At 32.0% G+C, this 27,802-nt stretch overlaps 2 protein-coding genes and 1 long non-coding RNA gene across 5 annotated transcripts; 1 reads left to right on the top strand and 2 right to left on the bottom strand.

Moving 5' to 3' along the window:
- Positions 1 to 1,786: 1,786 nt before the first annotated feature.
- On the bottom strand, positions 1,787 to 6,253 carry LOC127835123 (uncharacterized). The gene is made up of 4 exons (XR_008028364.1): positions 6,149 to 6,253; positions 5,891 to 6,003; positions 5,401 to 5,501; positions 1,787 to 4,329 (listed from the first exon to the last, which is right to left on the bottom strand). It is a non-coding gene; the product is annotated as an uncharacterized LOC127835123 (long non-coding RNA).
- Positions 6,254 to 6,351: 98 nt separating this feature from the next.
- Positions 6,352 to 12,097, bottom strand: LOC127835112 (uncharacterized). Its single transcript, XM_052361428.1, has 4 exons — positions 11,937 to 12,097; positions 8,900 to 9,031; positions 7,555 to 7,653; positions 6,352 to 6,703 (listed from the first exon to the last, which is right to left on the bottom strand). Exons 1-4 carry the CDS (start codon positions 11,991 to 11,993, stop codon positions 6,590 to 6,592), a joined length of 402 nt encoding a protein of 133 aa, XP_052217388.1. The 5' UTR covers positions 11,994 to 12,097; the 3' UTR covers positions 6,352 to 6,589.
- Positions 12,098 to 12,878: 781 nt separating this feature from the next.
- On the top strand, positions 12,879 to 27,191 carry LOC127835105 (uncharacterized). 3 transcript variants are annotated; one of them, XM_052361412.1, is made up of 15 exons: positions 12,879 to 12,971; positions 15,090 to 15,152; positions 16,234 to 16,405; positions 16,772 to 16,890; positions 17,060 to 17,186; positions 17,942 to 18,085; positions 18,846 to 18,967; positions 19,523 to 19,773; positions 20,116 to 20,203; positions 20,522 to 20,635; positions 20,770 to 20,858; positions 21,261 to 21,403; positions 22,500 to 22,624; positions 23,243 to 23,307; positions 24,241 to 27,191. In XM_052361412.1, the coding sequence occupies exons 6-15, from the start codon at positions 17,984 to 17,986 to the stop codon at positions 24,729 to 24,731; spliced, it is 1,590 nt and encodes a 529-aa protein (XP_052217372.1). In that variant the 5' UTR covers positions 12,879 to 12,971; positions 15,090 to 15,152; positions 16,234 to 16,405; positions 16,772 to 16,890; positions 17,060 to 17,186; positions 17,942 to 17,983; the 3' UTR covers positions 24,732 to 27,191. The 3 variants fall into 3 exon arrangements, with proteins under 3 accessions (XP_052217372.1, XP_052217374.1, XP_052217373.1); XM_052361414.1 differs by lacking the exon at positions 12,879 to 12,971 and adding an exon at positions 13,995 to 14,037; XM_052361413.1 differs by lacking the exon at positions 12,879 to 12,971 and having other exon boundaries at positions 15,024 to 15,152.
- Positions 27,192 to 27,802: the final 611 nt, after the last annotated feature.

The raw sequence follows: 27,802 nt of genomic DNA, 5'->3' as shown, positions 1-27,802 counted from the left end.
ACCACCTCGTGGACCGACAGACCGACATACCGACATGTGCAAAGCAATATACCCCCTCTTCTTCGAAGGGGGGCATAAAAAACTCATGATAGTCCATAATTATCTTTAATCATGATTACGTCTTAGTAAAATGCAGAAAACAAACAAATATTTAATTATGTGTGTACACGAAAAATAGCAATGCATAACAGCTGGGATATATAAGCCTCACTCTGAGAAAACGGGGCTTAATGCATGTGCGTAAAGTGTCGTCACAGATTAGTCTGTGCAGTATGCACAGGATATTCAGGGACGATATTTTCCACTTTTATTGAAATTTATGTTTGTAGGTAGTCTTTTCTGAACGAAAATCCAGTATATGTGGAAAGTGTCTCATCTGTTTAGCCTTTGCCTCTGGGAGGACACTTTAAACACATGTATTAAGCCCCTTACAGCAAGGCTCACGTGGAAGGATTGTTCAAACTTGAAATCATTTTTATATATGTACCCATTTTTTAAGTAGCCAAAATATATTGTTACAGATAAAAACCTCTATCTTTTTTCAAACTGACATCAAAGAGTTTTTATATCCAACACATGATGTTTGAAGCAATAATTTATATATAACTTGTTAATCCCCTAAACAGTCTATTATGTGAAGTTGGAAAACGACATTAATTCTAGAATGGACTGTTTCAGCTTCATTTGCTTTGTTTTGACCATGCAAATGTCAGTGGTCATAAAAACAAAGATTAAAACCCTCTTTGCTCATGCACCGCATGGGCATACCTTCTTTGCTCATACACCGTATGGGCAAACTCCCTTTGCTCATACACCGCATTGGGCATATCCCCTTTGCTCATGCACCGTATGGGCAAATCCCCTTTGCTCATACACCGTCTGGGCAAACCCTCTTTGCTCATACACCGCATGGGCATACCCCCTTTGCTCATACACCGTCTGGGCAAACCCTCTTTGCTCATACACCGCATGGGCATTCCCCCTTTGCTCATACACCGTCTGGGCAAACCCCTTTGCTCATGCACCGCATGGGCAAACTAGCCTTTGCTTGACACTAAACATGCATGGATTAGGCTCCAGTAGCAATATTTGCTCATATATGTATGAACAAACAATATGCAATTGATTTATGCTGAATGATTATGTGAAATATAGGTAGGATATTTTTTGGTTTGGTGAAGTGATCATAGAAATTGAAATTGTTCTTTTTGTGTGTGGGGAAGTGAAAATATATACTTTTTATGATCACCAGCAAATACAAATCGACAGTCTATTGAAACTAATAAATTTTCTTATTATTTTATGCCCCAGTTGAAAAACTCACTGCTATAAATTCCATGTTTATTGAAATATTATGCGGGAACACGAATTATATGATGCTACGTCATCTCACAATTTTGAGCCATACGTCATTTGTGGGTCGTTGCATTTACTGTAGAAGATCAGGATATAAAAAAAGAAAAATGACAGTGAAAAATATTTATATTTTTCACTGTTTCAACAGTGAAATATACATTTTATGTCACACATATTTCACTGTAAACCATCAAAAATCATCAAATAATATGCTGTTGTTGTATGATTTTTCAACACATCTGGATGCCTCATTTCACAAATAAGCAACAATTTTCATTATGCAAAGTCATATTTTATTGTTTTCCCTGTTTTACTTCATTTTGGAAAGTTTTTGACATGTATCGAGACTTGTACGTTATGTTTCATTACATATAATTATGGTTATAAATAACAACATGCAGTTTACAAAATTAAGGTTTTAATGCCAATAATGTTTATAAAAGGTCACCTTATTTCTGGCTGGTTTAAATAGTAAAAACGCTAGATTCATTTTATTGTAAATATGTTTGTTCTTTGAAAAATGGTCATTAGTTATGCAAATAATGCTTCAAATCACACATAAAAAGACAAATAAATTAGCAATCTTGCAATATTAACAATGAGGATCAATACATAATGTGTTTCATAGTGTTCTTTTTTACTGAAAATTTATAGTATGGTATCGATTTAAATTTAATAATTAATTAAAAAATTAATGTTTATGCTCTTAAATAGCTTGACCTGTAATAATTAAATTCACCAAAAAAGATTTTTATGCAGATTATTTTTTAATTTGACATCACTATTGGAAGGTAGACACAATTTTTTTAAATAATAAAAATACATAGATTATGTATGACATAATCAACATGTTCAATCATTTTCAGTCATTCGAATACAATATCAAAATGTAGTTCAGGAACTTAACAGTAAATGCATATTAAAACAAAAAATGTGTTTGTCAGAAACACTATGTCCCCTACTGCGCCACTTTGAAGCTATTTATTTGACCTTTGACCTTGAAGAATGACCTTAACATTGACCTTTCACCGCTCAAATTGTGCAGCTCCATGAGATATACATGCATGCCAGATGTCAAGTTGCTATCTTCAATATTGCAAAAGTTATGGCAAATGTCAAAGTTTGACACAAACACAAACAAACACACAAAGAAACCAACAGACAGGGCAAAAACAATATGTCCCCCACTGTAGTGGTGGGGGACATAAAAATGACACATTTTAAGTAAAACAACAACACAATTTCAGTTTGCCATTGCCTTAAACAGAAGAAATTATAGTTTATCCTATTGTTACATGATAACAGATAGAATTACAACTGATACTATAAACGTTAGCTCTATACTATTGTTAATTTTAGAGCATTTTTTTTGTGATCCTCTAATTTTATAACACTGTATGATTCAATGTTATTTCATAACAAATGATAATGTTTGAATTAAACAAACAATTCATTGCAAATATTGGGAAACCAACGCTATTGCTTTGATTTTTTAGCGAAAGCGAAAAACGACCACAAATTAATTGGATAAATATAATATTATGCGAGTGTTGGATAGAAATCAAGATTACCATGCTCGACTTGAAGCTCGCATGATGATATTGATGTCAATCAGACACTCGTATAATATTTTCTATTTATCATGCAAGTTATCTTTGCATATGAATAAAACCAAGGCCGGTTTTGGTTTTAGGTAAAAAAAAATTGGCCTTATTCATACTAAAATTGTCCCCCCCCCCCCTAGTTAAGAAAATGCACATTATATTTGTTTGACATTTTTTTCATGAACATTTTAAATTAATATAAATAAAGCAAGCATTCAAATGATATATAAATATCACATCCCATAGAAGGTGTTTGAGGGTTGAAAATAAATTGTATTAACATGTACAATACAGCTAGTTGCTTGTATGACTCTAAACGAACCCTTATATCAATTGAATAAAATCTGAAAAAAAAAAAAAAAATTAAAGTACCGGAACATAATCTCAGTTAAAAGTCTTTACATAATTCACTCTCTTTATGCGGAAATCAAATTCTACTATTTTAGCTCTACATGAGAGTGTTACAATTATGTCCCGTATGTCACTAACAATTATCACCAGATTACCGTAGTTTATATGAGAATTTTTATCTCCCGCCAGAGGCGTTTCTGGCGGAGGGATATTGTTTTGGCGTTTTCCGTCCGTCCGACTGTCCGGCTGTCCATCCGGCACTTTTGTGTCCAGAGCCATATCTTGGAAGTTCTTTGGCAGATTTCATTGAAACTTGTTATGAGTATATATATGCATAAGAGGGTGATGAACACCAAATGGCATTGTACACCATCTGTTAAAAACAGAGTTATGGCCCTTTGTATCTTGAAAAAATGCTTTTTACTATAGGCACTTTTGTGTCCGGAGCCATATCTTGGAAGTGCTTTGGCGGATTTCATTGAAACTTGGTATGAGTATACATGTATATCCACAGCCAGAGGCGGAGGGATATTGTTTTGGCACTGTCGTCCGTCCGTCCGTCCGTCATTGTTTCAAACAGTGAAAAATAACAGTCACTATTCCAGCAAAATTCTTTAGCAAAACTAGTTTACGATGTCAATAAACGTTGAAAAAAAACATGAAGTGAAAATAAAATTTGTTTTATTCTGTGGAATATCATTTTTAAATCACTCGTGATCATAGAAAGAATGTATTTTCAAGAGTGGATCACCCACATGATCACTTGTGACTTAAAATTGATATTCCACAGAATTCAACAAAATTCGTCTATCTATTTATTCTTCAAAATCAGTGACATTTTTTTGCACTGTTTTAATAATTTTTTCAGTGAACTTTTGTAAAATTTGTGGCTGCAATGGCACGTCAATTCCATTTTTTTTGACAGTTATTGTAACTGTCCATGCATCTTTGTCGTTGACGGACAATTTCTCAACGTGGTAACAATAACGTTCACGTCCTTGAGGGGTTGATAAGTCACCTGTAATAATAAAAATGTAATTGATATTCAAGAAATAAGACATCTACTTTGTTATCTAAAACTTCCCTTTTTTATAGGTTATTAGACGTTTCACTGCACAATACGTATATATAATTTGACAAGCACACAGTCTGACGTCATATTGGATGAGCCTTAAGGCTGTGTGCGAGTCCAAATATATCACGTACTGTACAGTTTAAACGTCAAATAAGCTTTTTATCATATATCTCTTTCTTCAGCTCTTTGTTTCATTTTAATTTTGATTTAAAAATGCTTTAATTGCATCTATACTATTTTCAAGACAAGCGCCCGTGCAAGTCGATAATAGTACATTCGGATACTTTTTCTCAGTAACGGCTTTTATCGTTATAAAACAATTGCTTAGTGCACTTGTACTCATCTGTCCTATATGGAAAAAATACAGACTTTTTGGATCCAATACCGGAATATATTGGACGGTAACATATGAAGAATGCCGATTGGATGAATTTATTGGATGTATAATATGTTTTATAATATTGTTGATTTATTTGAAATTATATAAGTGATATTTAACTATAAGAACAATTGCTCTGTTAACTCATGATAAAACCTTTTTTTGAAAATGTCAGTTTAGTTTTTTTTGGTGAAATTGTATTGCATATATTAAATAACATACAGAAAAATATAAATAAAATATCATTGTCCATTCATCCTCTATGTGTACTATTGCTATGTCATGTATGAAGGGGCTTTGCAATTTTAACTTGCCATAAAAATGGCGTATGTTTTTTGGAAATTTGAAAGCATATAATTAAAACAAGTTTTGAAGTAATGATTTGTAAGATCAAGGAAACGTACAGTTGTGTATGAAATATGGATCTGTTAAATATTTTTAAGCGGACTTCAGGCTAGGATTTTCAGGGTCTAATTGTTCAATTCTTAGGAAAGTAACAAATATATTTTATGATATTTCAAGCATTATAAAATGAATACAATTGTAGTAATGAGAGGATTAATAATTGCAAATAAGCCATTATTTTTAATAGGCTATTTTTTCTCCAAATTATAACCTTTAATAAATAAGCATACCAGTGAACTCTAACATCTTGTCTGACAACGTATATGTCTCCTCAATGTCTTCCCAAGTCCCCATCTGTAATGTGGCCACAGCTAATTGCTTCATGTGGTCTCTTATGAAAAAAACATTGGTGGTTGAAATGGGATTTCAAGTATTGACACATATATCTGAGTTGCTGGCTATTTAAAATCGAAAACAATGAAATTAATTAAAGGTGTGTTTTAGTTTGTGTTTAGTGTAAAACCATGTTTTTCACCATTATGTATTTAATAGTCTTTGAATCAACTGTGCATACATGAATTGCAAGTGTGGTAAAGTTTATGACAAAAATATTACCAACTGCTAAGTTATGGGGCAAAACTCCTTATTTCAAGATTGATATTGACACATGAACAGCTCCAGATGACATAAAGATTTCCAAGGCCATAACAATATGCCCAAACTTCAGCTTGGTTAATAAAACTTAAAAACTGATGGACTTCAATGTTGACATAACCTTACTTTCTTTTATCTTCTGCAATTTCTCGGGCAACTTTTAATCCTGAAGTGCCAATTGCCTTTATTAAGTAGGGTGTCCTGGATTTGTCTTGGACACCCTGCAGCTGTCTGAATAACTAAAAATTAAACAAGAACATTTAATTCACTGATATCCTTCACCATCACTTAAAGGATACAACTCTGAACTGACCAAATCATACTAACATACATGTATGTCAGTTATTTAAGGGAACAGAAAATGTAAGATGCACAGATTCTTACGTTTTGAGGGAATGACTCTTGCGAGTGGGACTCGAAAATGCGTTCTACTGCTGCCCAGTTTTCTTGGCTGTAGGCAGCTACTGAGAGAACTGGGCCCAGGCCCTCTGCAAGCTTGTAAACCTGTTATTAAATTATTTAAGTAACAAAGCATTATATTTGTTATTTGTTTTAAAAGATTATGTTTATAGACACATGACTGGCATTAATCAGCACAAATCTTAATGTTTTTTTTCCAATATTATTTCCTTGTAACATTAATATATTATAATGGAATCATTTTTTTAAATTGATGTTTTGTTCATGGTAAGTCAGTAACTGACTTGCTGTTTGTACAACCCACACCTGTTTTAGATATACGATTCAGGATTGTTTTTACTTTAATAATTGAAAATTCAACACTTATGAAATGACTAAGTTCTCAGCTTACTGGTACATTTACATTTAGATACATGCCTTTTTGTCCAAAGAACCAAGGGCCACCATTACTTCCCCCTTCCAATTGCTGCTACACGTACTTCTACTTTCATATATTTTCCGCGCCATGCGTACTTTGTCCTGAAAGCATGCTGGTCAGGATTATATTTTATATGTAACCCTATTTATGATGGAAAGAGTACACTGTTAATTGTATTTTAAACCTTCTGAAATTCCATTTTATTATTACTTTTTTACTTTTTAATTGAATTTTTTAATGGAAAAAAATGAATTGAATATTATTTAGGACATTTAAAGATGAGTTTTGTGAATACATATTTGTTTATACTATAACAAATTGAAAAATTCAAACTCATTTCAAGATTAAAAGAAAATTTTAAAAATGATATCAAATATATATAATGACTAGAAAGACAATTGCTAGTTAATGGAAAAAACACCATTACTATATGCGAACTTTTGTGTTTCTTGTAAGGTTACACTTTTAACTGCGACTACATCTTGATCACTAATATTATTTTTTTACAGGGCTTACATTAATTTATGAATACTGGGATTCTCAACTTTATGGTCTTTTATTTTGGAAGTTTGCTTTGATATGAAAGTTCATTAATTATTTAATGTTTTCAGCTGAAGTTAACATAAATTCGTGTTACTTTACAAAAGCTATTTTATGTACAGTCATGGTTTAGCATATGTATTTTTGTTGCCTTATATTTGGTTGATATGAATTATAATCACTGAATGAATTGATATAATTAAAACTGGGCTGATTTCCAAATCTAAGTGTTGAATATTAGAAGTTTTGAGACCAAAGCTAGAAGTGCTCCTAAAAAAACCTTCCATTAACTTAAGCCCGGTATTTTTTTAATATTGTTTATCTTTCTTATTTTGCCAACCTAAGAAAATGTAAAGCGCACGGACTTTCCTGTGAACAATTGTACTCATCACTATGTAATTTTTTTATTTACCTGGAAGTTCATTGGCTTCTGTGAACATTGTATGTTGTGCCATGATGCAACAAACATGGCTTCTCTGGGCGTAAGCCCAACATAAACTTCTACATCCACCTTCCTGTATCAAAACAGTATAATCTTAGTAATTTCACAGTTGCATGTACATGTATAGAATTATGGTTTTATATTATTTTTATAATCATGATTTTCATCTTAATTTGTGTTAATTTACATGTTTCATACAAACAATTGTTTTATATAAGTTTCTGTATCTAGTTTCTGATACCAAGAATGAAATATATATAGAATACTAGGTTAGCGTTGAATATAGAGAGAAGTTTATGTCGCGAGGCTTAGAACACAGGGAGCATAAGCCTTTTTTTGTGTATCAAGGTGGTATACAGCCTAGTTTATTCCATGCTGTGTTATACAGTCAATGCCAGTATAAAATGGGATAAAATGCAATCTTACACTGAATCAAACAAATTTTCTTTTTATTCCTTCATGCCTTTTGAAGAAATATCAAACAAATAATGAGGGTCAAAATTTAGAACGTCACCAGGTTTTGTATTTTGAGGCAGGGATTTTACCTGCTTTTTATGTAAGGCCGTAAAACGAACCTCCTTGAAAGTGTAAAATAATAATATTTTTGGAGGTTGAAGAGCGGAAAAATATGCTCTGTGGTGGTTAATATTAAAAGGTGAATGGGCCAAAGGAAGGAATGAAGTCTCTTACACATACGTTCTTTATAAATGCAAATGTTTAAAATGTCACACTTAGCAGTTGGTAAAAATTCACAATTTAATGCATTTTGTCCTTTAAAAAATCACAAATTTGAGCAGGCTCGTTGTTCCACAGTGGCTAAGAAAATCCCTGCATCATTTAAAAGCTGGATTTAAATGTCAACCTTATATATTCACTAGTAAAAAATATTAGTTAATCTTTCACTTGTATTTTCCGCTCTTTTATTGAAAAGAATAAAAAATGTGTTTAATTATTTTAATTTGAGTAAAGTTACATGTTTTTATGAAATATAGTATACTGATAAGGGCTTTATAACAGGGCCCGAAATATGGCCATTTTCCCATTGAAAGTAAGGTCATTTTTTCCCAAAATTGATAGCGGAATTACCAAATTAAAAAAAAAAATGTTTTTTGTTTTTTTTACTTAGACATATTGAGCATCTCCCAAGTTGAAAGCAATGATCTCTAATATGATTAAGAATGCACCACAATGTTTCTTTTCATATGTCTGCACAATGAAAAAAGACCCTGTTTCAAAAACTTAACAAGAAATTTGTTTGTCAGAAACAAACAAAAGTCAGACAACACAATATTATGCTTGATTTTTCTTGTTAAACTTGCCTCAAACATTCATAATCAGGATTGCCAGCTTCTTCTATTAGCAGGTCCTTCATGGCTGTCACCATATGGTTTCCCCCCAGTGTCAGAAGTGGTTGCATGGTGTTAATGCAAAAATCCACTGGGGGAATCTAAATGTACATGTATTGATAATTGTAGCAGGGAATTTCAGAAGTGTTTAATCATTATGGTATAACAGTAACAAGAGGGCCATGATGGCCCTGTATCGCTTCACTGTTTTTTCTTTGCAAAAAAAACGTGTAATGCGCATGGGTTGAAATGTACTCAAGCATGTGACTTTCTCTTTCTATCCCTCGTCCCACTGGGCGCTTAAAGTTGGAAGGGTGAGCATTTTTATATATGGAAAAAGTTACTATGGAAATTAACATGTCATCCAAAATATTTTCATCCGGATATATGGTCACTTTCGACATATTTAAATAAAACCCGACTTTTTTCAGTTTGTAAGAAAAACATACATAACACATGTTCTTACTTCAATGCCTGTGTAAGCAGTCACCATCTGACCTAAAATGGCACTAAATGACAGGGTTTTATCTCATGTTTACAAGATGTTGTTGTTGTTGTTGGTCACAGCCAAACGGGCGCAGTAATCTCCACTGGTAAACGTCATATGTTCAGTTTTGTGACCTCCGGGGCCGGGTCAAATTTGAACCCAAGGGGAATAATCTGAACAAATTTGGTAGAGGACTATTCACTTCATACCAAATTTAGTAGCCCTAGGCTCTATAATTAAGAACAAGAAGGTTTTTTAAAGTTTGTACAAAATAGGCCTTATTTAAGCATATGTTCTTTTTTGTGACCCCTGGGGCAAGGTCAAATTTGTTCCTAGGGGCATAATTTGAACAAACTAAGTAGAGAACTATTAGATGTCACTACCTACCAAATTTGGTAGAAATAGGCCCAATGGTTATGGACAAGATTTTTATAGTTTGCAGAAAATGGGCCCAATATAAGCATATGTTCAATTTTGTGACCCCTGGGGAACGTTCAAATTTAATCCCAGGGGCTTAATTTGAAAAAACTTAGTAGAGGACTATAAGATGTCATTACATACCAAATTTGGTAGCCCTATGCCATACAGTTATGGACAAGAAGATATTTAAAGTTTGCACAAAATAGGCATTACATTAGCAAATTTTCGATTTTTTGACCTCCCAGGGCAGGGTCAAATTTGACCCCAGGGGCATAATTTGAACAAACTTGGTAGAGGACTATAAGATGTCATTGCATACCAAATTTGGTAGCCCTTGGCTCAATGGTTATGGACAAGAATATTTTTAAAGTTTACACAAAATAGGCCTTATATAAGCAAATTTTCAATGTTTTGACCCCCGGGGCATGGTAAAATTTAACCCCAGGGGCATAATTTGAACAAACTTGGTAGAGGACTATAAGATGTCACTACATACAAAATTTGGTAGCCCTAGACCCAATGGTTACGGACAAGAAGATTTTTAAAGTTTGCACAAAATAGGCCTTATATAAGCTCATTTTCATTTTTTGACCCCCTGGGGCAGGTTCAAATTAGACCCCATGGGCATAATATTAACAAACTTGGTAGAGGACTATAAGATGTCAATACATACCAAATTTGGTAGCCCTAGGCCTAATGGTTATGGACAAGAAGATTAATAAAGTTTGCACAAAATAGGCCTTATATAAGCATATTTTCAGGGGCATAATTTGAACAAATTTGAAAAAGGTTCACCACAGGAACATTCCTGAAAATTTCATCAGATTTGGACGAGTAGTTTAGGAGAAGTTGATGTTTAAAGCCACACACCTTGAAATGAAATATATGTTAATTAATACATATTGATGCAATTTGAAAGTGTGCAAAATTGTCATTATATCTAAAGCCTAGTAAGCAAATAATTTATTATTTTGTTTTGTTTTAATTTTAAAACCGAAAGTAGGATTTCTATATGTAAACGTAATTTCGACAAACGCGATAATTATTTCAGTTTTAAAGCGCAAAATAGACGGATTTCTACCTTGTAACCACCAGATATATTCTAATTGGCATAGATAAAATTAAATATATAGCCTAGTTAGCAAGTAATTTATTATTTTTCAAACGGTACCGCTTTTCAAACCGAAAGTAGGATTTCTAAACGTATACGTCCATTTCGACACACGCGATTATTTTTTAAGTTTTAAAGCGCAACAAGATGGATTTCTACCCTGTAACTACCAGATATATTCTAAATGGCATAAATAAAATATGTTTCTTATCTATACTTAAATTTACTATGAAATGTAGTTCATATTAAAGGGGCCTTTTCACAGATTTTGGCCTTTTTTTAACTTATTCATTAAATGCTTTATATTGATAAATGTAAACATTGGATCATAAAAGCTCCAGTAAAAAATCAAGAAAAAAAATAAAAAAAGGAAAATAACATTGCCCGGAGCAGGTTTCGAACCAGTGACCCCTGGAGTCCTGCCAGAGTCCTGAAGTAAAAACGCTTTAGCCTACTGAGCTATTCCGCCGAGTACACATTCTTGATGTATTTTATACCTTATATAAGCAATCTTCGTAGTTTCACAAAATTTAACGACAAAAACAGAACTCTCCAAATTATTCAATCGTTTCGCGTTGCAACGCTTTATAATTTTTAGGTTTTAAAATCGTCAAAAGATGCATATAATGGCTATATTAGAGCATGGTTAATGTTCAGTATTACTGTTTCCTCACAAATATCATAACTAAAACGAAAACTTACGAATCTGAAACAACTTTTTTCAATTTTGTCAATTTACCAAAGCGTGAAAAGATCCCTTTAAGGTGTGTGGCTTTAAAGAAAAAGTTAACGCACGGATGGACGCACACACGCACACACGACGGACACAGGACCATGACATAAGCCCCGCTGGCCTTTGGCCAGTGGAGCTAAAAATGAAAACTTAAAAAAAAACAACATTTTTTTTGGATTTGTAAAAAGTTTAAAATGTATTATTTAAGTATTGGCACACGTTAATTGTAATGTGAAACTGATATTATATTTTTACCTCTCTTTCACACAGAACCGGAATTCTTGTGACTGGCCGTGATGGTTGAGATCTCATGCTCTCTTTGATTTGCTGCACCCATGTAGTGTCTGTGCATCGCACCACCAATTCTTCACTTGGAGCCGTAAGGCAATCCAGATCAACCGTGAAAAAACCTGTTACATTTGAATACATAATACATTTTTATCGCGCCATTATTGTTTAAACAAACAATTAATTAAGTATGATAAAATTATGCACACGGTCTTACGTCATTGGTTCATGATGTCATGTAGGTGTTTACACGTACCATACATGTGAAAGTGTTATCGATTCTTTTTTTATGAATATGCTTTTGTGAGGGTACATAACATATGTAATCTCTAATGCACTTTTTCAATCAAATATTGATATTTTAGAATGTTATTTGTCTTGTGGTTTTTATCTAAACATTTTTGTCTATTTAAGAAATGAACTTGCCCAAATCCAGCGTTCGGAGCATTCCATTGAACAATGATAGGTAACCGTTAAGCCGATTGGTTGTTATTTTGATAATTACGAGAAGTCAAGGTATCAAAACAATAGCGTACGGCCGTGTTTACATACTTCTTAAACACAACTTCCCTTACTAAGGTTCAGAATTAGCATTAAATTATTCGAAATAGGAGTATATTATTTAACTGCACCCAAGCAAAAAAAGATGTGAATGAATCGGTCGAAAAAATCGTAAATAGACCAGTTGACGAGTGACGTGATTTTTTCACGATTTGGTACCGATGGAAATCCCAAGCAAATGAGCTAACTAATGAATCGTCAATCAATCGTAAACAAATCGTGCAAATAAATCGGGATAAAATCAACTAAATAATGAATCGGTATTAAATCGGGTCTATTAAATTGTTACCAAATCGCTAACAAATCGGCATCAACATGTACACAAATCATTACCAATTCATATATCTTATTCCTGCTTCAGCTATTAACTGTAGTCTGGGTTTTTGAAGATGGAGACGGAATATGCCACATACCGAGAAACAGTTTACCTACACTCTGATGGTAGGTAAAATTATATTTATTGTCCCTTACTGGTGAAGCCAGAGGTGACTTATGGTTTGCGCTTATGGTCTGTCTGTCTGTATGTTTGTCTGTCTCTCTGTCAGTCAGTCACATTTTTCTGGATCCTGCGATAACTTTAAAAGTTCTTCATATTTTTCCATGAAACTTGAAACATGGAGAGCTTGCAATATGTAGATTATGCATGTCATTTCATTATGTTCATATGTCTATGGCAACAAATATTTAAAAAAAACACAACTAGAAATGTGTTTGTCGGACAAACAGGCAGGGCAAAAACAATATGTCACCCACTGTATTGGTGGGGACATAAAAACACTGACAACGGAGGAGACAATATTGTTTGGCATTATCTTGTTTTAATATGCATACACTGAAAACTGATTATACACTATGGCTGAATGATTGAGGTTTCGTCACAGTGATATGTTAAAGGGTTGTATATATGCTGTTGATATACAAGACGATTTTGTGATTTATTCTAGTGCTATATATGCATTTTGATTATAGAATAGAGTATTTGTAAAAAAAAGTACGCTTTTAATTGTCAAAGTTCATCCAACTTTTGAGCTTTGAACTAGATTTTAGTACAAATAAGCATTGATTGCGGTAAAATGTTGAATAATTTACTTTGGTTTCAGATGACGATTTTGATCGAGTTTCATTGCTTGAAGATGAAACACAACTTGAAGATGAAACACAACTTGAAGATGAAACACAACTTGAAAATGATGGTAATGGAAGTCTGTAAATAAAAGAAAACGTCATTAAAGACTTGTGCATTGCCTTATATCTTTACTAATTAAGGTCACAGTTACAATTTGTTCATATTCCATGTATTGCCGATTGTAGATAGCTTTTCTGATAATGTGCTTTATCAACACACTAAATTTTTGGATTTCGAAAAATTGTCAAAGCTTTATCATTGTAAATTAGTTAATGATTTCATTACTTCTATGCTATATGGTGATTCTTTTGTACACAGATCTCAGTAACTCTGATGAAGAGGATTATCAGGAACTTCTCACTAGGTCAGAGGCGAAATCAGGTACAATGAGTTCTCAGTATTATTAACTCTTTACATACCGTATTTATCATTTATTCATCTGTAAACATGAATGGTGCTAGACAATTACATTTAACTTTATTTACATCACATCAATTCGGAAACAGATAGCTTGAAGTAACGTTGAAATGTACTGTTTATTGCACTAAAAATTTGAATAGTACAAGACTTTTTAACAAAAAATAATGAGGAAGAGAGAGAGGAGAGACACACAGAGAGAGACAGAGAGAGAATATTTGTTGGATTTGAAGGAATATCGATTTTATGTCACGATTGATTATATAAAATAATATTTTCGCGCAGCCACTCGTGAAAATATGTATTTTTATAATCACAAGTGATTTAAAATCGATATTCCATCGAATCCAACAAATTTTCTTTTTAATTTATCCTTTTGTCACTGTTTTTTTTTTTTACATTGTAAGAGAGTTTAACTACCCGGTAATCATTTCGCTGGATTCATGACGTCATTTCATTGAAAAACGACGTCATTTCACAGTAAAACAGTGAAAATTATCAATATTATTCACTGTTGTTTTTCACTGTTTAAAACTATTAAATAACAGTTTAATTTCACTGACTGAGATTTCTCTCTATCAACCACCGGAAAGCGTAATATAATATAAATATATATATATATATATATATATAATTATATATATATATATATATATATATATATATAAATATATATATATATATATATATATAAATATATATATATATATATATATATATATATATATATATATAAATATATATATATATATATATATATATATATATATATATAATATTCATTTAATCCTTAACACAACATGCAATGCTTATGCAGTTAACAGTTTCCAGGCCATATGTTTCTATTAATCATTTATTATGAATTGCAAGACAACCATTGCTAATTACATGACATCTTAGTAAGCTAAATAAATATTATTGTATTGAAGTAGTACAATGTGTTGGATTCAATGGAATTTCGATTTTAATTCAATCGTGTTCATACAATGTCTGAAATTGTTGGGGTTTTCTTTCAGAAAAGAGGGGCAGACCGGTGGGTTACCGAAAACATGAGCGGCAAGAACGGGAGACCAAAAAGGGTGAATTATAAAAAAAATATTAGTAATTTCATTATTATCCATTTATGTCTTATAGTGTTATGAATTATTTATATCAATGTTTCAGACCACAAAAAAGTTACAAATTAAATAAAATGTTTTTTTTTTTATTGAAATAAGCAAATTGTCCCCTACCGGTTTCACCGGAGGGGACTTATGGTTTGCGTCTGTCAGTCTTGTCAGTCTGTCTGTCCGTCAGTCCTTCACACTTTTCTGGATCCTGCGATAACTTTTAAAGTTCTTAATATTTTTTCATGAAACTTGCAACATGGATAGATGGCAATATCAGGCCGTCAACTGACTTAAGCGAAAATATTGGAAAAAAATATAGGAATTTTTACATCAAAATAAAGGAGGTTTGGGTTTGTTTAGGGTTAAAATATAGCAATTTTATGGCAAAAAGTAATGTTCTAGAGATATTTAGAGAACTTCTTACTTAGTTGTTTTCCGTCAATAATCATTAAATTCATGTTTTACTTAACAAAACAGTCCCTCATCTTCCCACCAAGGCAGATATGCTGATGCAGCAACACACTGTGGTCATCAATGTGGGCACCTGAATTTCATCAAAGGTGTCCATATAGATATCACAATAGTGTACAACAGCACTCCTGCAAGATGGTGATGCCTTGGAAGAGGAGGGACAGCTTTTTCACACTGTAAATTAAAATATCTTAAGGCAGTATTACTTCTTTTAAAGAAAGAGAGGAAATTTTCAAAACAAAATAGTGGAAAAGTAAAAAATATAGAAAAATAGAGGAAAAAAAGTAAAAAATATAGGAAAATATAGGTTTTGAAAAATGTGTGAACATTCTCCAAAATATAGGAAAATATAGGAATATAGGAATCAGTTGACGGCCTGCTATATGGAAATTTTGCACGTCAATTCATTTTGTTCCTACGTCAAAATTTGTGTTTGCTATGGAAACAAAAAAAATTATTCTGAAAATGATGGAATTTCTGACAATGGTGGAGTCGGTAGGGGACCATATTGCTTGACAATAGCCTTGTTTAAAATTTGAATTGTAACATTTTGGACATGTCCATCCTTCATTCATTACAGTGAAGAAAGACCTGCTGCCACTGCAGGTTTTACAGGCTTACTTGTGTTGTAGCCTAATGTGTTTGGCAGCAATGCCAATTGAAGTGATGCGCACGGCAAGAGACAGTGTTCAACAGCTGTCCTTGTTAGAGCGCTCACAGTGGATACTCAATTGGATTTCTACTCACACACAGTAATATGAAAATCCTCAACTGTGTTGTAATACACAGTATAACATGACAAAATATATTGCATATGAATCACATTATGACAACTGTCTTGTTACTTTTTATTATTTTATTAATGAGTAATATTTCTATTAACTTATGTGGTAACTTTAAAAAACTATATAGTTATGCCAATTATTGTCATTCAAGGACATATTTTATCATATTTAATTTTATGCATGTTTATGCAACATGAAAATAAAATCATTCAAATATATTTCTTATTCAAAAGACTATTTACACACCTAAATGGAATAAGATGTGCCTGATATAATCTTGTGTATCTATGTGTTTACACCTAACAGGAATTCTCATTAACATTGAAATTTTAGGAAACCTGAAAACAAGACAGTCTTCATAATTGAAGGCGTGAAAGTGTGCAAAAGTGCTTGGTTGAAGTGTCTGGGGATTCCACTTAGTACTTACTACGCCTTGTGGACAAAATTTACAGGTTTGATTTCATGGTTGATTATTTACAATAAAATTAAGTATCTTTTAAACTTTAATACAGCTTATTTTAAGTCCTAAATACAGGTTCTTTTAAGTTTGCTTTTTATACAAGCCAAAAAAATGGAAAACACTTTTTCATAAGAAATGTTCATTATAATTGTGTTTCACAGATGGCACCAAATATTTGGTGGGACCTGGCAAGGTGCTTGGAGCAAAGACTGTGGAAACACAGTATGCATTGTCTTGGCTGAGCAGCTTTGCCAGTCGTTATGCTGACAAGATGCCAGATTCTAACAAGTAAGATATTGTTTTTTTTCGGCGTAGCTGTATAACCCAGCTTTTCACCTTACCTGACCTTACCACGAATGAATACACTTCATTTATTCCAATTGCTGATTTGAGTATACCACCAGAACATTGGAAACATTTCCGCGTGTTTGTAACACTGTTTTACTGTGTGTTCATCATGAAACAATTCTATCTCTAATGAAAAGGCTTGATTGATAGAACAGTTTTACACTCAACTCTTGACATCAATACAGTTTGTGCGTGCACCTTTTATTTTCAGAGGATTGCCAGCGCCAAAATGTTTGTATTTAAAGGCTATGTTCTCATATTTAGTAATTAATTACATATTCCTGTCTGTGAACTAGTATATTTTAGTTCATATACTTCGCGTGTGGCCGGTTGACTAAAATGTTTTAATTTCACTTCCATTTTTCTTTTTTTGTATCTATAGATATATGATCAGAAATATGTAATAATGTAAAATAAAACGCAAAAACTACGTGTAACATCCCGTACTGCGTGGAATGCAGCTAAGAACTGTACAAACATTTAAGACATATGCTATCTTTGATTTCAGTCATTAAACTCTTTACCTTTCACCAACCACAATCACCGCCGTATATCTTTTTTTAAAGATATTTCTTGTTATTACTGTAACATATTACTCAATTATGTATATAAATATTTGTTTGAATTCTCTTTGTTATTGATATGTTTCATGTTGTGCATGACCATATCGTATCGTTCCTAGTTGTTTGTTTTAGACTTCATCTTCCCTGCTGCTTAAAAAAAAAGATGTGTACAACATGATGTGTGTGGAAGCAGAGGTGTATGGCGAACATCCGATCAGCCATACACACTTCATGCGGGTGTGGGCCAGGTACATGCCACACATCATCATTCCTAAGGTAAAGTTAAAGTAGTCGTGTGTAGTCTAAACAATTACTCAAATATCAAATAACAAATATCAGATCAAATAAGAATATAATATTTATTTTGACTTAAGCATAACAAGCTTATCGTCATATACAAATACATGAAAATCTTACAGACAACATGTTACAAGCAAAGTACACTCAATTGTTAGTGTAGGCTATAGTTAATCTTAACAAATCATGTGATAATAAACAAATTATTATTTCTTTTTTTTGAAACACGTTATACAATAAGTTGATAATTTTCTAAGTGTCGTTTTCTTTCTATCATTTAGTAGTTTAATATATTTGACCATAGTATTACTAGGTCACTTGTAATAGAATTCTGGAATATATTTGATTCTTGCTTATAGGTATTGCAGACAGTATAAGTATGAAATGTACCTCATATTCAATATCATTACAGCTTCACATGGGGCATATTCTTTCGTTTCTGACAATATTATGATGTCTGCCAGTTTCAATAAACAAATTATGGGATGAGAGATGCATTTTGGCAATAGTCCTTCTATGTTTTTTGTTTTCAATTAAATATAAATACGGTGACCTTTCGAATATAGGTTTTAATTCTTTATATATAATATCAAAAAAACAAAAATACATCTTAAGTTTGATTTCTGTTATATTAATTTAACTTTGATTTTTTGCAATTTTACAATCTCTTTTTTATTCAGTGCACTGTTTTGCAATTGGAAAGTTGGTTTTCTTTCAAACAATTGTACATTTATTGCAGAGATCCAGATTTTCAGCATGTGATGTGTGCACAAAAATAAAGACTGAAATTGAAAAGGCAACATGCAGGGAGGATAAGAAAAAACTATTCAAATTGAGAGAATTACATTTACAACAGCAGAAGTAATGATATGTTTTTTTCTGTATTCATTTTGATACTTTCATTCTGATTTAACCATCTAATGAATTACATGACAGATTGATGAAATTGTAACTTATGCCCCTGATAGGATGGCTTATAGTAGTTCAACTGTACGTCAGTCCATCTGTCCGTTCCAAAACGTTAACATTGGCCATAACTTATGCAATATTGAAGATAGCAACTTAATATTTGGTCTGCATGTGTATCTTATGGAGCTGCACATTTTGAGTGGTGAAACGTCTAGGTCATCCTTTAAGGTCAAAGGTCAAATATATGGCTTCAAAGTGGCAGGCGCAGTAGGGGGCATTGTGTTTCTTAAAAAAAAAAAAATCTCTTGCTAAGTGTTTCAATTAACATGAATCAGCTTTCACAAAAATATTTACAGACTTAATGTTCATTAAGATGTATAATTGGATGATAATAAAGTATGTCTTAATAAATGGACATGAAGAATTGATAACAAAGGATAGTTTAAATATATGTTGGACTAGCATTGCAATTCTACATTAAACATTATGTTAATTTTGTTCTTTTAGCCAGGAACGCCAGAAGTACTATAAGCATGCGCAAAAGGCAAAGTTTAGCCCTGCCAGATACCTGTCTATCATTCTGGATGGGATGGACCAGGAGAAGACAAGCCTTCCACATTACCTGAAGGAAGCAAAGGGACTGTCTAACCTCTGGAAGGTGAAAGTTAATCTCATGGGTGCCATTGTCCATGGATATGGTGCCTATGGATTTTTTGACACCTTCCAGTGGGCTCATGGCAGTTCCTTTGCTATCAGTGGTAATCAAAATTCTAAATGTTATTTTAACCTCGTCCATATTCTGTTATTTTGTAACTTAAACTTCCCATAGTGCAAATCTATGTTCTAATCTCCCTCTGGCACATGTTTCTTATACACCTTTGGAACAAAATGTGTTTTACTCCGATTTCCAATCAATGTGTAAAAAAACAAAAACATAAATAATTAAAAAAATATAGATAGCTGCAATCGCCATATGAGTGTTCTACATTTATCCAATTGTGATTGAATTTGTGAAAAAAACGTATAAAAAAGACATTCCAATGATGATGATCTGAATGAAAATGTGATAAGAATTTCAAGATATTTTTCTTGCATTTCAGTTCTGGTTCATACCCTTCTGCTTATGACCAGTCTCCCTCCTGTTCTCTACCTGCAACTAGACAACTGTCCAGGCCAAAATAAAAACAGGTATTTGATAGAGGTTTACAATCAGAAAATATGAGATACTCAATATGTTCATGAATCTATACATAGAAATAAACAATTTTATTATATGCTTACTTATTGTCTCTGATAAAAAAGAATACAAGTTGTATCAGTAGTTATAATACAACTGCACAGAAATAAATTTAGATGTATGCTACTGGCTAGTTTACTGATTCCGTATTACCATACTAAACAGGTTACTTGTTATGATGTCACATGGAACATCGAAACAATAGTTATACACATGCCCAATAATGACCGCTTTAAATAATTCACTAATAAGGGTCTTTTGTTTAACAGATACATGCTGGGATTCCTGGCTGCCTTGGTGGAATATGGTGTTTTTCAGAAAGTCAAACTTTCATTCCTCATGGTGGGACATACACATGAGGACATTGATCAAATGTTTTCCAGGTACTCAACCATATTACAGCAAAATTTTACAATGGTAGCAGTATTCATATGAAGATAAATATTTTTTTACATAACATTTATCACTCACATTCAAAGGAGATTATCAAATACATCATTATTTCTCTTAATTTCAGATTTTCTACATGGTTGTGGACAAAGGAGGTGAGGACACTTGATGAACTAATAATTGGCTTCGAAAAATGTTACACACCTGCACCCACAGGTAAGTCTTTCTATAGATGCATATGTAATTAAGTATATAATTAAGTTTTGTTGACTAAAGATACAGGTATTTAATGTCATTGTTTTGTTCCTTAGTCTATGCTAGGGGAAATATTTTCTTTTGACCTGTCTGTTTGTTTGTTGGTTTGTTTGTATGCTTCAGACTCAAACATTGGCCATAACTTTTGCAATACTAGTACTTTGAAGCCACTTGATAGTTGACATGCAAGTGTATTAAATGAACCATACTCAGAATGACCAATACCTTTTTATTAGTACATCTTTATTTGTTCATTATCTGGTTAAAATTTGTCTTTCTGAGAGCCACAAGAATTATTCAAAGTGAAACATAAAAAACATATACCAAGCTTTCATTTTAAGATATTAAAATGGATGATTCCAGGGATCAAGCTCAGTGAGGTATACAACTTTGCTGAGTACCTCGACATGAATCCCATTTGTAACCACAGCAGGCCACATGTTTTCAAAATAATAAATCAGAATGGCAAAGCTGTGATTTACACAAAAAAGTGGTCCACCGATAAGGTAAAATCAACTAATGTAATTAAGAAACCCCTTTAATGATTAAGCTCAATTAGAAAATTTAAGAAAGCAGAAATTTATGAAATAATATTTCCTTTTGTTTTGCAAAAGCCTCACATGACATTGGCTTTCATAAAAAATGTGTCATATATAGCAATTACTATTCATATTTATGTCAAAATTTAATGAAGATTAATAAACATGACTTTGCAATACACTCAGTTTGTGACTTTATCTAAAGTTCAAAGAAAATAAATAGAGGATATTTGTTGGATTCGGTGGATAATCGATTTTAATTCACGAGTGATCATAGAAAATAATACTTTCACGAGTGGCGCAGCCACGAGTGAAAATATACATTTTATATGATCACGAGTGAATTAAAATCGATAATCCACCGAACCCAACAAATTTTCTTTTTATTTTATGCTTTATTTCACAGTTTATATACATTGTTAAAGAGTTTAACTAAAGAATTACGTTGAGAAAATGACGTCATTTCGTCCAAAAAATGACGTCATTTAACATAAACAGTGAAAATTATCGATAATTTTCACTGATAATTTTCATTGTTTGAAACAGTGAAATTATCAGTTTTAATTCACTGATATTTCTCTATAAACCACCGGAAAGTATAAAATAAAATAATATAAATAATCAACATTGATATCATATTCTTTTTTCAACAACATCTACTGCCTTTTTTTGTAAATAACATTTACAGAAGATAAAATGACTTACAAACATAAAAATTGAATATAAAATGAATCTTAAAAAATCATAACATTTTTAAAAAGTTGCATGAGTAAAATACATATCCCTAATATGTATTACTTGACAGAAAGTTTCACGCAAGGTGGTTTTTACATGTATAAGTGATGATGTGATTAAAATCTTTGATTTTGTGCAACAAAAATTACTAAGTGTTCTGAAATATTAACATAAATTGCAAATAGAGCTATTGTGATTGTCAACTTTTGTACTGGGTAATGCTCTATGGATTACATTTTACCAGGAAATTTAATTTATAAACTGTACAAATATGTATTTGTACTGAAGTCCTCAAAATGAATTAAATATTTAAACATGTCTATTGCAGACTTGGAATGTATGCGAAGGAAACTTCTTGTTGAAGAGTTGCCCGTCAGGACCAGTTTCACAGATTGCCCCATCGTTGGAACGCATTGATGATAAGGTCATCAATGATATGCAGACGTTTGCTTCGTAAGTAGCATAAGCTATGAGATGATGCCATCTAGACTGAACACTAAGGTTATTTATGTTTCCATTTTTAAAATCAATTCAACAATTAAATGTTCACCCCAGCCATATATCGTTAATTGGCTTAACACACTTCGAAAAGTATGCACTGATATATTTCATGCATTTTAATTCAAATTAGCCTCACACTTAGAGGTAATTTTATTTTTATATGTATTAGTAAACAAGATGTGTTTGTGAAACACTATGTCCCCCATATATCTTTGACCTTGAACGATGACCTTTAACTTTCACCACTCAAATTGTGAAGCTTCATGAGGTACACTTGCATGCCAAATATCAATTCGCTATCTTTAATATTACAAAAGTTATGGCCAATGTTAGATTTTGAAGCAAACAAACAAAAACAAACAGACAGGGCAAAAACAATATGACCCCAAATATTTGAAAATGCTAGCTTAAGATTTAATTTATATGGTATATTTTCACATTGGAGTTCATTGATTAACATCCAAATTGTGTGTGCATGTCTTTGGTAAAAGCGACCACATTCTTGGTGATATAATGGTATTAAAAATCTCGAAATATAACATATTGACCAATTATGTTTATATATTGCAGTTTCTACAAGGACAATGCCATGGCCAACTACTGGGACAAATATTTCAATGAACTTAAGGAAATAGGTAATTATTTTGTAGACATTTTTAGTTTAAAAAACATACAAGCTCTATTTCCAACAACACAAATATTAAGACAGAGAGGTACAGAATGTTATATGAGTATCACATATTTTTTATGCTTTCTGGTGGATCATAGGGAAATATAAGTTAAAACTATTTTAAAAGTTAAAAAAATGGGGAAAAGCTTTAAATAAAAAGAAAATTTGTTGGATTCGGTGTAATATCTTCATGTATATTAATTCACACATGATCATAGAAAACATAGATTTTTACTCATGGCTGCGCTACTCGTGAAAAATTACTTTCTATGATCACTCAAATCCAACAAATCCTCTATTTATTTTATGCTTTGCAGAGGTTTATAGAGTATAAATATCAGTAAAACAGAATTGATATTTAACTGTTTAAAACAGTGAAAAAAAGCAGTGAAATATATTGATTATGTATCACTGTTATACTGTAAAATTAAGTCATATTTTAAGGAAATGAGGTCATTATTCCTCTGAAATTCTCCAGGTAAACTATTTTATGTAAAAAAACGGTAAAAAAAGCATAAAATAAAATAAAAAGAAAATTTGTTGGATACAGAAGAAAATCAATCTAAATTGAGTGATCACAGAAAATGGATGTTTTCTATTATCACTAGTATCCAACAAATATTCTGACCTATACTTATTCTAGCTATCCTAATATTTTCAAGTCATTTTTGCACAAAAAAATATAAAACATTCTTTCATATTTAAAAAAACTACATTCTAGGAGCAGGAAAACAAATCTGGCTAATTGCACAATTGAGCCTGAGGTATATATTACTAAGATGCTGAATCTACGAAAATTGACATACCAGTTCATGATTGCATAAAGCTACTGGTTAATTAACACCACGTTGATCACTCATCATTGCAAATTAAGTATTTATGCATGTTCTTCCTTCAGAGGACAGTTGGATGGATGAGCCAGTGCACATCCTTGATCTGCTTATGCAGAAAAGGAGGCAAGAGGACACAGCAGCCTCAGATGACTTATCAGACTTGCTGGGAATCGCAAAAATAGACGATCCCATCCCTCCTGTAATAATAGGCAACAAGAAGGCTGCTGCTGCCTCTGCTGCTCCAGCGAAAGAAACGATCAAAGAAGGCTTCTTTGTTTTACTTGACTGGGCGAAATATGCAGATGAGTGGCCCCAGCTTGCCAAAGTCATTAATATTGTATCGCCTGCAGAGGTTGAAATTCACTGGTACAAGGGGGCAAAAACAACAGCCTGGACTCCTGCAAGTAGGAGAATGAAAGGCTGCAAAGGTGGTAAGACTGAACCCTTTGTTGAAACTGTGAACACCAATGTCATCTGGTGCAGAGGGTTCAGTCTTACCCCTTCTGGGCACTTGCCCAAACACATTAAGGATCAGGTAGATGTTTATTTTGACTAGAGCATCTACAAACACTTAATCACACTTCTTATTAAGAAATACAATTTTCTATGATGATTTCTTGTCGAATAACCCACAGCACGAGCGATTTGATAACATGCATCTATACTCCTTACTGTGGGTTATTCAACAACAAACACTCATAGAAAAATATTAATTAGATTCTAACATGATTCAGATTGATTGGTTCAAGCTTTTGAACATAAACTATAGTTTTCAATACTTCGCCCTTCTAAGTACAAAGTTCCCTTTTTAGTGACGTCATTGAATTGTACTAACATATGAAGTTGTTTTCATTCATAAATATTTTGCTCATGACTTAACTTTAATTCAGAACAAACATCGTAGAAACTAAATGACGTCATGTTTATTGATGCTACTGACAAGCTGATATGCTCTTAATGTTTTTTAATTACGTTTCATAACAAATAAAAAATAGTATATACTTTCTTTTTTTCTTTTTAAGGCAATGGCAAACAGCAAGTTTGTTTTACTTAAAATGTTTATTTTTATTTAAACAAACTTTATTTACATCCTCAATAAGTATGCATATGTCGAGGCCTTCCTACTCCACACCTTACAAACATAATGTGTTAATAGCAATTAAATACATAATTATTGCAGAATAACCCACACTTGATTTCTGTATATAGAAAACAAGTGGCGTGAAAAAATGCAAAACATAGAAACATTTTTTTGTGGCAATTGGTCATTCGCCTTAAACTAATAAGAGTATCATCTGAAAACATGGATTTCTGTTTTCATAATGATAATTGATTACCGTGGTATGCAAGGTTAATAATTGTATGCCTTAACTGGTTAATGAAATTCAAAAGCAAAAAAAATTCCTCAATCTTTTAAGGAAAACACTTTGTGTCAAACTTGGATTTATGATAATAGTTTATTTGTTTCACACCAACAAAAGCATAAGAGCAGAGGAAATAAAAGTAATGATAGAAGTGTGATTAAGTGTGTGCATTTCAACCTCTGCATGTGGTGGCAGTGGTGTAGTGGTTATGGTGTCTGTCTAGCCTAATAAATAGGGTATATTATGTGAGTGTCCAATAGAGATCAAGTTTATCGTGCAAGCTTCAAGCCAAGCGTTATAATCTTGATCTCTATCCGACCCTCAAATAATATTACATTTATCCGATTAATTTGTGGTCGTTTATCGCCCTAAAATCAAAGCAATAGCAATGCTTTCCCAATATTTGCAATGAGCTATTTGTTTACTTTAAACATCATCATTTGTTATGACATCATGTTGTATCATACAGTGTTTTAAAAGTAGAGATCGCAAAAAAACATGCTCAACAAATATCAATAGTTTAGAGCTCAAGTTTATAGTATCAGTAGTTATTCTATCGGTTTTTATGTAGAAATAGGATAAACTTTGTGAAGGAGTGGTCGATCCTACTTCATACCTTACAAACAAGTAGTAATTGAATACAGAAACTGTTGTGTTTGTATACAGCTACATGGTTTGCAAGTTTATAAACAGAATGCAAGTTTATAAGAAGTGTACAATGTATGCATGTGTACTTAGTAAATCTTTGTAAAAGCACAGAAAATACAAGTACAACATGTAGTAACTATACTTTCTATATAAGACAGGGATCTTAATTATAGTAACATAATATGGAAATTTGTAATACAATCACTGTTTTCTCGTGTAAATGGTAAATACAGATTTGAAAAGAAAATGTGATACCAACACCACAGTGTATAGTTCAAATATTCATTTCAGTGCACATCAATTTAACACAAGGACATTTTTTCGTTATGGGTCCATAGCATAAATAATGCAACAACTGACCAATTTGGAAATTCCGAGTCTAGGGAAATGGTGTGCTTTTGAATTTCCCATGCTAGTTGAAAAGTCTTTCCTAGCCCTGGACATGTTGGGATTTTACTATTTTTTTTACAAATAAAAACATACAATTTTATTTCAAGAATAAAATAAAATAATGATGGGGTCAATTCTTCATAAAAAAAATCCAACGAGCACATGTTGGCAAGAACTGTTGGGCAAATTGATGTTGTTCAGAATCATTGAATGTTTTATATAGTTGAAAATGGATTGAAGAGATGAGTTAAGGTTTCCTCATGTTTTTTACAAAAATAACATGATAGATTGTCATTTAAACTTTTCATTTCATATATAACAGAGATTTTGTACCAAAGATTCTGTGTACAATTCTAGTTTGAAGAAATTGTATATATGTATCTCTGGAGTTTTAAAAAACAAAGTTATGTGTAAATTTCTAATCAATATTATTAAATAACAGAGATTTTGTACCCACAATTCTGTGTACAATTCTAGTTTGAAGCCATTGTATATAATGTATCTTTGGAGTTTTTAAAAACAAAGTTATATGTGAACTTCCAATCAATATTGTTATATATTTCAATCTATTTATTTTATCTTGTTGGTTTTTCTATAATTAATGTGTATGTGCTATATATAAATTTATTATAAACAATCACATGTGTGATTTTTTTAATATACATTCTACCGTCAAGTTCCTGAAATAGATTTTAATATTTTATTGTAATGACTGTAAACGACTGTACATGTTGATAATGTCATATATAATCTATGTATTTTTATTATTTTAAACAGATTTGTCTACCTAACAATATGTTTGTCACATTTACATACTAATCTGCTTAAAATATCTTTTTGGTGAATTTACTAATTATAGGTCAAATTTCGCAGTGCATTAACAGTAATTTTTTTACATTATTAAATTTGAAGTCTTTATCAAACCTGAGTGAGACAAATGTCAATTTTCATACAAAAATTTCATTATTTAAAAACACAATGAATTGTACATCATTGTTAACATTGCAAGACTGTTAATTAATTTTTCTGTTTCTGTGTTATTTTATGTATTATGAAAAAAAAAAATTTCCATCCTATGAAATTATCGGTTTTCCAGTAATTTTCATCATGAATTATAGAAAATAATGGTTAAAAGCATGCTTATAGAATTGTTTAAAATTTGAATTGCTTTCTTTTTTAAATCAATTAAATGCACATAAAATGGAATAAACTGTATTAATGATTG

The sequence above is a fragment of the Dreissena polymorpha genome, chromosome 6 (genome assembly GCF_020536995.1).
Source record: "Dreissena polymorpha isolate Duluth1 chromosome 6, UMN_Dpol_1.0, whole genome shotgun sequence".
Classification (NCBI taxonomy): Eukaryota; Metazoa; Mollusca; class Bivalvia; order Myida; family Dreissenidae; genus Dreissena; species Dreissena polymorpha.
Note: the sequence above shows the minus strand (reverse complement) of the source record. Positions and strands in the feature narration are given on the sequence as shown.